At 36.6% G+C, this 12,140-nt stretch overlaps 1 protein-coding gene across 1 annotated transcript in view; it reads left to right on the forward strand.

The window, feature by feature from the left end:
* The first annotated feature begins 637 nt into the window (after positions 1-637).
* The window catches only part of LOC106478665 (cysteine-rich protein 1-like), an 18,272-nt gene continuing 6,769 nt past the window's right edge, over positions 638-12,140 (forward strand). The window contains exons 1-2 of the mRNA XM_013939220.2: positions 638-962; positions 10,877-10,971. Coding sequence (XP_013794674.1) covers positions 923-962; positions 10,877-10,971 — 135 coding nt within the window. The 5' untranslated portion in view covers positions 638-922. The remainder of the gene's footprint in view (positions 963-10,876; positions 10,972-12,140) is intronic.

Genomic DNA, 12,140 nt, shown 5'->3' on the forward strand with positions numbered 1-12,140 from the left:
AACTAGACATGTTGACTGATCCAAACTTTCAAAACTTGCTTAACAATATTTCAGACATCACCCTTGCGGTTCCTCTTTACCCATATATAATACGTTTTTAGGAAGAGAACCTCTAAAAACTAGACATGTTGACTGATCCAACACGTTTTTAGAACATTTTGTGTTGCTTCCAAACACCGAAGCTAGTGTATATACGCGATAATTTAAGGTTCTACTCATAACGCAGTTAACCCTGGTCCTAATGTTACTAGAAGTGTATCGAAATGCAGTATTACTTGGAGTTTTGTGAGGTTAAAGGTGAAAGAAGAGAAAAACTGATTTATGACACAAAATAAAAACCAATCGTACAACTTTGCTAATAGTATATTTTAACGTAGATTAAGCCGAGTTATGCTAAGTTACATCTTCATTTCTAATTAAGAAAAGCGCACGAAAATGATCATAATTAACGGCAACTACAAAGGGAGTAGACTCAACCCAATAAAACAAACAGCATTGCTTAACTTTCTTATCTGTTTTTTTTTATCTTAACTGTCATTTTTCTACTTGTAACTCACACCCTTGGTAAATAAACCTTAAGATTTTTGTGGATTAAGAGTGTTTACTGCCACGTGTACGTAACCCTACACGCCGATATTAACGGTACAGTGATCAAGAGATTGAAAAAATACATAACAGAAAATGCCCACTTCTAAATCACCATTGATTAGAGTTTATCTCTATTACATGTACATGTGCAGGTGGGCCTGACATTTGAAGGGCGGGCACAAAACACAAATCCTGCATGATTGAGCAAGTGAATTACCGATATCACACGTTACCTACCGCCTGAGAACAATTTTTGGAGACAACTTTGCTTGTATCGTTTGCTGAGAGTATTTATTAAAAATCAGTATTCCTTCGTTCACCTAACAATAGTATCATGCCAAACTGTCCAAAGTGCGACAGACCAGTTTATTTTGGTAAGTTACTCTTAGATTTACTTTTCTTTGTTTCGAGCATTTGAGCAAGACTACACAAGGGCTGTCTGTGTTAGCCAGTCATAATTTTGAACTGATAGACTGGAGGAAGGACTTCTAGCCAGTAGCACCTATCGCCATATCTTGGGTCACTTTAATAAAATAGTGAAATTTTGATATCACTCTTATAATAAACCCACGGCTCCAAAGTGCGAGTGCGTATTTTACGGCAACAATACGCGAATAATGGATTCTCTGATACACCATACAGCGCGATGAACCACAGGTCACGCCCAGCCCCGTTACTTTTCGGAAGGATATTGCATGTATTTCGCTGTCAGTTTTAAGGGCTATGTTTTGATTTATTTATAGGCCCGTTATGGCCAGGTGGTTAGGGAGCTCGACTTGCAATCTACGGGTCGTGGGTTCGAATCCCCGTCATACCAAACATGATCTCCCTTTCAGCCGTTGGGGCGTTATAATGTGACGATCAATCCCACTATTCGTTAGTAAAAGAGTAGCTCAGACGTTAGTGGTGAGTGGTGATGACTACCTGCCTTCCCTCTAGTCTTTCACTGCTAAAATAAGGACGGCTAACGCAGATAGCCCTCGTATAGCTTTGCGCGAAATTCAAACAATTATTCATTTTATATAATATTTTCATACTATTTTTTATTATTTGTTTGTTTGTTTTTAGGCACAATGTTAAACAACGGGTTATCTGTGTTCTGCCTCATGGCCAGGTGGTTAGGGCGCTCGGCTCGTAATCTGTGGGTCGCGGGTTCGAATCCCCGTCATGCCCGCCCTTTCAGCCGTAGGGGGCGTTATAATGTGATGGTCAATCCCAATATTCGTTGGTAAAATAGTAGCCCAAGAGTTAGTGGTGGGTGATGATGACTAGCTGCCTTCCCTCTAGTCTTACACTGCTAAATTAGGGACGGCTAGTGCAGATAGCTCTGGTGTAGCTTTGCGCGAAATTCGTAATAAACTTAAACCTGTGTTCTGCCCACCGCGAATATCGAAACCCGACGTATAGTGTTATAAGCCCTCAGACTTACAGCTGAGCTACTGGGTAGAAAGTTTGTTCTTGCATAAATGTTTACTCGATGTAGTAAATAATATTTGAATGGATAACGCAGGTGGGCATAACACCGTGTTAAATATGGTACTTCGTCTTCGTGACGAAGCACTGAAAATCCTGCGTTCCTTGTAGCCTTTCTATTATTCGTTAGTTAACTCTGTATATAGTTAAAACTTCAAAAGAAATAAACTTAATATTAGATTTTATTATTTCTGGTCAGATAAACTTTTAACATATCGTCTTTCTTATTCGGATATACCTATTCCTGGCTTTATTATGTACAGAGGTTGAGTACGTTGTATCAAAGCGATTTTCGCGCCTCACTACGTCGTTATGGTTCATGTCGTCATGTCTGGTCATGTTTCATCTGATTACCACGACCTATGGCATAGTTTCTACAAATGTTTCACGCAAACTTTCCATATTTCATCTAATGTACAAGTTTCCCAGAGCCCGTTTCAACAGTCCTATTGCACAGAAATTCATGTACGCTGCGTCTGATGGCTTGACCAGTATGTCATCATGTGGTATAGCATGGATACCCATTTCATTCCTCAGTAACTTGGGGTATGCGATAGTTGATTGGATATATAGTGGAAGCAGCTTTTGTACTGTGGTACGGGAGAAGTGGGCGGATTTTGCCATTGACCTTTGCGTTCGTGGATTATCACCTGCTACAAGACGCCGAACTTTAATTATGGCGGCTAGGGTATGTGACTTCTTGCAGGTCTCTTCCTGGATGGTCTTTGTTCAAAACTGATCCATATTCCTTTGTTTTCCAATGCCATTAAGTATAAGAGATATAGTTTTCTTGGAAATTGTAACTATCCAATCTGAATATATGTTTATGATCTGAGTGTACGAATATTTTGTCCCAGAAAAGTCTGTTACGTGCCATTCCCAAAAATGATCAGTTTTCAGTAGTATCACACTACCCTCAGAATGCCAAACAATGTCTAAATGTAGTGCTTATACATCTCGTTCCACTGCGACTTTATACCAGATGTGGTTGCCACGTGACTTGCTGATTTGCATATTCAAAACTGTTTAAAGATAATTTACTGAACCCTCTATATACGTTCTAGTACATTAATGTTCTTAAGATTGAATCATTAAACAATAGCATTTATCTCTGTTTGTGTGCGTGAGTGATCGCCTGGAATAAATTATCTAACGTTACGAAAACATCTTTAAGTTAAAATAAAGAAATATTCTCCGTGGAAAATAGCCCTTTGAATCTATATGTTATGGCAAAGTTCCTCATGATCACACAAAAAGCTGATATGAAAGGAAAGACTCTTATTATAAGTTTGTTTGTAATTAAGCACAAAGCTACACAATGAGCTATCTGTGCTCTGCCCACCACGGGTATCGAAACCCGGATTCTAGCGTTTTAAGTCCGCAGACTCTTATTATAAGAAACCAATAGACGTTGAGAGGGCAGCCCCTTTTTTTTTCAAATCTTGGGACAAGAAAACGTTCGTAGAAAAATTATTGGAAATGATTAAATATTTTTTACATAGCACATAATAAACATCAAAATGGGCTTTTTTATTTAAGTGCATGTTTTTACATGTTTCTTTACTTTTTTGACTTGTTTCGAGCGCACTGAAAATGTATTTGGAATTGTAAAACACCATTTATAGACTGGACTAAAATTAAGCGATTTTTTTTTGGCAGATACTTTATCAAAATATTTACGTTTAGAGAATAATGTTATTTTTATTCACATGGAATGAATATGACATTTTTTGTTATTGTGTACACTTTGTTACTCCAGTGTGTGATATAATTACATTAAATGTTCCAATCCGTGCAATACTATAAAATATTCCACATTCCACTTATGCATATGTGTGTAATAAAAGTGACAGTCAGTCCCTTAGCGTGGACGGTGGGTGGTAAAGTTCTGCTTTCACTCCCTCTCTGGTCGATAGTTCAAATTTATGGATGGCTGCAGATTTTCTTAGTAGCTTTGCCATAAATACAAAATAAAATACGAGTACATAAAATAATACTGAATGTTACAGTTCTTAGAGAGTATATATGTCATTTTCTTTTTAACATTTTTGTATTTTTGTGCTGTTAAATTGTTTGTTTGTACGTTTTGTGGTTAAGCACAAAGCTACACAAATGGCTATCTTGTACTCTGCCCACCACGGGTATTCAAATCCGGTTTCTAGTGGAGATACCACTGTGCCACTGGGGAGCGTGCTGTTAAAAATATAAGTATTGGATGGTTTCGAATTTGAAGTTTTAATTTTACACAAACCTACATGAGGGCTATCTGCGCTGGCCGTCCCTAATTTAGCAGCGAAAGACTAGAGGGAAGACAGCTAGTTATCATCACCACCCACCGCCAACTCTTGAGCTACTCTTTTACCAAAGAATAGTGGGATTGTCCGTATCATTACAACGCCCCCACGGCTGAAAGGGCGAGTATCTTTGGTGGGACGGGGATTCGAACCCGCGACTCTCATATTGTGAGTCGAGCGCCCTAACCACCTGGTCATGCCGGGCCTGTATGGTTTCGAATGGATGATTGAATTAATATCTTGTTGTGTTCACTTTGTTACTCCAATGTGTGATATGATTACACTAAATGCTCAAATCCGTTCTTACATCAAAACATTACATCAGCGAAGATTTATTAGATTACATTTTCTTTCAGTAAGACGTTAGATGCAGCAGTCATTATTAATTGGCTGGAGTTCTGCAACAAACAATATTTCGGGATCAATGTTGATGCTGAAAGATAACTTAATACAGAAAAAAGAAAAGAAAAAAAAAGAATTCAATTGGACTTTATTCCACTGTTGTTTGTTGGGTGTGTGGGATGTGTACACACGTATACCTTGTTGATAATGTTACTTTGCCTATACTTTCGTAAGGCATATGTTTAGCTAGCTGATAAACCAGTCATTGTGTAATGTGTTATATCTGAAGTTAACTGTTGGCTTAGCTACTAAGTGATAAGTTTTTCGTGCATTCCAACTTTCAACCAGATAAGGTCCTAAATGAATAGGTATACACATTGTCGGATTATCTGTGTGTGTGTGTGTGTGTGTTTTCTCATAGCAAAGCCACATCAGGCTATCTGCTGTGTTCACAGAGGGGAATCGAACCCCTGGTTCTAGCGTTGGAAATCCGAAGACTTACAGCTATCCCACAGGGGGAAGTCGGATTCTGAACAGGCCATCTAGAATTTAAAAAACGTTTTCTAGTTTTTCAAGTAACGCCCATTGATTTATTTCCCATCAGAAATAAAATTATATTATATTCTATGAAGCTTTTCGTCTAACTTGAAAATATTGAAAACTCTTAGGAGTATTCTATAGCTTTCTCTGGAAGGTAGAATGTCTTTTCTCAGTTGCAAAATTCGTTCTCATATTACATAAGTACATAACAGAAATTGTCGTGTAATTTACAAAACATTTACGCAAATTATAGTACTATGTTAAAGTTATTTTCTTAATTGTTCAACAAAGTGTAAAATATTTGGTTATATTGATCTTACTTAAACAGTATAACACTTTGCTGAGGGAATGTCACTTTTTTAGCGAATTTGTCATTAACTGAAACATTTTTGGAGTTCGTGTTTGTGTGAATTCCATGTTCCATGTAATCTAAATTCTACAGGCTATAATACATCTTCAGTCTTTGGATCTTTGGTTAAATGCTGAAAGCGGCCTAGACAAGACACACATGACAAACTACCATGAGTATGACTGCTCTAATTGCATGCATCTCGTTAACAAAAACCACATTTAACGATATAGTTTAACCCTTAAACTACCGACTTGTTTTTATGCCGCTCATTAACTGGGGGTTTACATGTTGCATCGTATTTACTAATGTTTTGTCAATTGCTCTTGAAACACTCAGCGTTACGTAGAAGAAGATCCCAACAGTAATTACTTACATTAACTAATTATATTGTTTATAAACTTTTTATGCGACTCACATGTTATTAGAGGACCTATAGCTATTAAAGATATGGCTCTACAAACAAGTTGATGCATAAATAGTTTCGAAAATTAAAATATTGTTTGTTTGTTTTGAATTTCGCGCAAAGCTATACGAGGGCTATCTGCGCTAACCGTCCCTAATTTAGCAGTGTAGGACTAGAGGGAAGGCAGCTAGTCATCACCACCCACCGCCAACTCTTGGGCTACTCTTTTTTACCAACGAATAGTGGGATTGACCTTCACATTATAGCGCCTCCACAGCTCAAAGGGCGAGCATGTTTGGTGTGACCAGGATTCGAACTTACGACCCTCAGATTGCGAGTCGAGCGCCCTGATCACCTCGCTATGCCGGGCCAAAATTAAAAATAATGATGGAGCTAAAAACAAGTCTGAATGCGAGACCAATAGCTTTCCACGTCTTTTGAAATTTAAAATATAGTAACAAAACCTACAGTTGATGACTGAGTTAGCCACGATATTATCAGTTTGACGAAAGAATCGGCCTATACAGTGATATTAAAATAGTTACCAACAGGAATTCTGAAAACAGATATTTTGAAAATTCTCAAAAGATATAATGAAACTGTGCCAAATGATGGCAAATCAAAGAGCAGACGCCTTGATGTTCAGCAACATCAATGAAGGACTAAAAGAAATCCAACAATATAACTGACGTATAGCATGATGCTATTGTGGAAAACATCGACAGATCCACTGTTTGATGTCAGCCCATTATTGCAGCATTATAAGTGTGTCACATAGCAGTAAAAAAGAAGAAGAAGAAAATTCATCGCAGGAAAATAAAACCAAACGATTTTAAATGGTTTGAAATTGGAATTTTCAAGCTGAAGAAACTCTTAAAGTATGAGGGCTAAAAGAAGAGATAAAAGTCCCCTAAATTTCAGAAATAACTGTTCCTAATTCTGGGTCACTGACAACCCTCCGTCACAGGAGCTTTGTCCGACTTTTTGAACTGAATAACAGGACTGATTGTTTCTTTTATAATGCGCTCACAGCTAAAAGTTTCAGGGATCAGAGGCATCACGTCTCGAACCTCAGACCCCATCTACATGCAGTCGATATGCTAACTCTGTGTCACGTCCGGCCCGTCGAAATATTCACTTTATAGTGATGATTCCAAATTTGAATTTTTTTGGGCGTAAGAGAAAACAATCTGTCAGAAAAACGAAGGGGAAAAAGACTGAAGAAACAGTGTTCCCCAGCCATCAGTGAAATGCAATGAAGTGGTAAACAAGTACGAGACTGTGTTTTAACTTGTGAAGTGGGAGATTACATCTAATTAGACGAGACTCCGAATACTGTGTGCTACAAATACATTTGAATTCATCGTGCTTTACAATTATGAAATGGAGTGTGATTGGTCAGAATTTCATCTTTGAGCATGATAATTACCCAAAACACATAGGAAATATTGTGAAACGGTAATTAAGGAGAAGGAAAGGAAACAGAATGGTGCGGTTCATGCACTCAGAGTCAAAATCTCAACAAAATGTAGTGTGTATTAAATTCGCTTGAGAGTAAAATGTATAAACACGAAACACAGGAGGAACATCGAATAGCATTTCCGAATTAGCAAAAAACCTTGAGGAATATCACAAGATAATATCCGGAGAAACATCAGTATAGTATCCCTCGAGATGTATCTCCCGAAGAAATAGCAGTAAGTTTACGGACTTACAACGCTAACATTCAGGGTTAGATTCCTCGCAGTGGACCCAGGAGATATTCCAATTCAAATTTGCTCGAAAAGAAAAAAATAAACAAATGTTCGAGATACTAATATTGCCTTTCATTCTAAGGGAAGTCACAGTAATTATTAGCTCGTGTTTTTGCAATTATTAGTCATTGTACTTGTAATCAATTTGATGTTGCTAGTAAAGTAATAATTTTAATTTATAGTTTTAGTAGCAAACTTACTCAAATAAAACAACAAAAAGGTCGATTTTTAAAATTTTACATATATTAGGTATGGATGAAGAGATAAAAAAAAGATATATATTTTGAAAAATCAACAGTTAATAACGTCGCCAGCAGTTTCAGTGTTTTTGTTACAAACTAGAGGTTAATAAAAGGGTAAGCGAAAATAACGTTTTCCACATTCTTACTAATGTAAGGTATACACACGTATTATAGACTCAGTCGTAGATAGAAATCAGAGGTCAAGTTAAAAGATACTACAAAATAATGTATACCACAAGGGATAAAACTAATCCGTATTATTTTATGACAAGGGGGTAAAAAACTACCATCTAAATCAATTATACATGCTGACCTATTTCGTAAACTCCATCCTTTCATATGAACACGTATCAAAGGAATAAGGTCTTAGTAAATTTGTTAAAAAACATGTACATGTTTTAACTTGAAAAGCCTATAGGCCATATTTAATAGTCATTTTAACTGATTTGTTTAGATCTTCAAAATGTGTATCCACAAAAAGTGATGACACACAGGTAGCTGGTAGACCAAGGTCATTGCACATTTAATAGAATATGTCTTAGTTTACATTAGAGATCTCGAATATTTTGTTACACATTAATGGACTAAGCTTAATAATCCAGTTCACACCGTAACACTTGTTCAGTAATTAATGTAACGTCTCAACCACCATTATATCTGTTGTATCCCAGTCGGCCGGAAGAGCCTTGGTATTTATAGAAAAGGTCTCGTCAGCAGAGGATAAAACTGTTGTTGTTTGAAATTAAGCACAAAGCTACATAATGGGCTATCTGTCCTCTGTCCACCACGGGTGTCGAAACCCAGTTTTTAGCGTTGTAAGTCCGCAGACATACTGCTGTGCCACTGGGGGGAAAGGATAAAGCAGATATGGTGTAGTAAACATAATATTATATATTTTTGTTCACTTTCTTTCACTCAGAAAATTAACAAATAATATTAAGTAGCTTGATATTCAGTTTCAATGATGTCAAGCAGAAAAGTTTCAAAGTATCCAAAACGCAGATTCAGAACGATTAAGCAGAGAACAAATGAAACTCGGACGGCAAAGGAAAGAAACACAAGTGAACAAATAAACAAAATCTTTATTCACAGTGAATAAAGTAACGTCAAATATATTCCACTTTAGAGGCAGGCCTCTAATTCTATTGTCTTTCTTTTAAAATCTCTACATTAGGTACTCAGTCTCTTTCAGCTTCGTGATCGGGATTTTGGTCTTGACAGAACAGGGAGGGTCAGGTACAAAAGATCTCTTCCTCTTTTCCGAACTACGGTTTTGGAACAGATGAATGTTGATGTAGATACGACATGATTGTCGGAGTAAACCGCACTTGCTCCGACTCTCTTTCAGGGCAATGTCCATGTAGGTACCTGCATTTACATTCGTGTGTTGTGCATATCATCACTTAAATTCGGTATTGTAAAGTCTTACACTTGGCGAACAGTTCCGTATATGTCGACAACACATTTCACTCGTTTAAAACTAATATAATAACATTTCACATAAAATACTCGTTTTAAATCTATTTATTTTAGTCTAAACTAATGTAAGGTTTAAGGTCCAGTAATATGTGGTCTTATTGAATTCCTATTTCTAAAATATATGTTCACAGGTGAGATGTACTTAGATCTACTTCCATCATGTATGTAGTAGCGATCGAGTTCACAGAGGAAGTCATTCTTTTGCCAATTTTTCTCAAAGTAATTTAAAGAATTATGCAAGAGTCTATCAGCTATAGTTTGTAGATTTGCGTAACTGTGCATACATTTTGATGAAGTGCTACGGGGGACTTTAAACGCTGTGATAATTAGTGAGTTTTGTATAGATTGTAGTTTATTATTTATGTGTTTGAGTGCTATATTTATCCGTGCGGGACATGCATATTCAATGATGGGACGTATATATATATGTTTTGTAAATTTCATAACATTGTCAGGTGAGGTTCTGTGGTTTTTTGCCTGTTAGACTTCTTTCATAATTTGTGCGTTTTCAGAGTTTTGTTAATATATAATTTGTATGTTTTACCCACGTTAGCTTTGGGTCGAAGGTTAAACCTAAACATTTTGCTGAGGTTGTGGTCTGGAGAAGTGTTCCATTCATGTATAATTTTGATGGGTCTTTTTTGTGTTTTGTTAGTCTCGTGAAGGTAAGTAATTGGTTTTTAGGAACATTTATTTTTATACGATATTGTTGGCAGTATTCTCTATATTATTTAATAGTAGTTGTAGATTCGTCGCTACTATGGATTGTTGTAAGTCCCCAGACATACCGCTGTACCACTGGGGGGCGCTACTATGGATTGTTTGTTTGTAATTAAGCACAAAGCTACACAAGGGCTATCTGTGCTCTGCCCACCACGGATATCGAAACCCGGATTCTAGCGTTGTAAGTCCCCAGACATACCGCTGTACCACTGGGGGGCGTTACTATGGATGGGGTGGAGATACTTTTCCAGACCGTAACATCGTCCGCGACTACATCGGGTAAAAACAATGCGCATTGTAATTTTAATTTACCGCCGAAATTCAGACAAGACGTTAAAAGTTCAATAAACCAGAATCCACCGCTGCACATGTCACTGACTATTTCAAACAACATTTATAGGTATGAAAATCCCCAATTCATATCAATTTGTCGAATGCTTGAAACATCCCTTTGAGATGAACTCGTCCCTCCCCAGGGATTTCAGACACAGGGGCGAAAATTATACGAATTTTTAGCTGTTGGGGTATGCAACTTTTCCTGAGTAAATTCACAGTACTAGATCAACAACTTTTACCAGTCTTCCTAATTGTTCGTGGATGAATTTCTTTTATACAATTAGCTAATGGATTTGCATATTTACTACTGTTTAATTATATTTTGGTAAAGTCATTCTTTTTTTTTTAAGCCGAGAGGGTGACGTCTTTAGGAAAAGACTGGCACAAACCATGCTTGAAATGTGAAAAGTGTAACAAGACGTTGACTCCTGGGTCACATGCTGAGGTTGGTAATATTATTTTTCTAGCTTTGTCTGAGTGCAACTCTGGCTATTGATTTATAGTCAAAAAGTACTTTAAATGAATTTTGAAGAAGAAATCAATATAAGTGTAATCACAAAATAACTTGTGAATAATTTGAATAATATTAAGCCTGGTAATATGAAAACATAAGGTGGAGTACTGTGGTAATTTGAATCTTCATAAAAAAAAACCTACTCTAAACTCCCTGAAAAAAAAATATATTGTTCCAACGTATAAATTTCAAATTATATCCAATTCTTACACGTACATTGGAAATCGTTCAGTCTTTCTCGAGCCATATTATTTATAGATAAAAAAATCCACCCATTTTAGACCTATGGCAGTGATGGAAAGTGATGATAATCAAACAACTGTGAAAATAAAATATTCTGATTAGCTATTCAAGTTTAAGCAGTTACATTTGGTTTATTAGTTATTACTTTCTCTCTATAATGCATGAGATTAACCTACAGTTTTTTATTAATTAACTCGTAGCTTTCTGTATGAATACTATGGAAATATACAGTTAACCGCATAGGCGACAAAAATATCAAAATTAAAGAATACGTTAAACAGTCGCCAACTTTTTTAAATATTATTTGAAGAGGGTGACGTTTCGAGCTAGCGTTCTTCGTCAGATCGTACAGCTTACAAAAAAAGGGCGCATGCGCAGAATTTAAAAATTGCGTGCGTTGCATTTTGAACGTTGAGCGTGAAATTTCTCTGCGAATTTACATCTTATACATGAATATAAAACAGGTTAAAATTAAAATTGAAACCAAATGTGGAAAAAGTGAGATACTATAGAAAATAAAAGCGTTCATTTAAACCAGATGGTTGTGGGATTCCCAGATTATAGCTTAATTTTTTTTACAGTCGTCCTCTTTTATGAATGTCTGTTGAAACGCTAATAAGTACCAGAATCGAAAAGTACTCAACTGTATGTTTGTGGTTGGTGAAACGTTTGCCTATGGGTGTACCTTGGTTACTCAGTTTAATATGGTTTAGACGTTCTCGTGCTCGTTCGCCGAGTCGGCGGCCTGTTTGTACAATGTATAAACTATTGCATCTTTTGGAAATTATGCAGTGAATGATATTGTTGCGTCAGCGAGTCACATGACCACCGTGACGCAACGTTTCTAGAACTATCAT

Source organism: Limulus polyphemus, unplaced genomic scaffold, assembly GCF_000517525.1.
Source record: "Limulus polyphemus unplaced genomic scaffold, Limulus_polyphemus-2.1.2 Scaffold239, whole genome shotgun sequence".
NCBI lineage: Eukaryota > Metazoa > Arthropoda > Merostomata > Xiphosura > Limulidae > Limulus > Limulus polyphemus.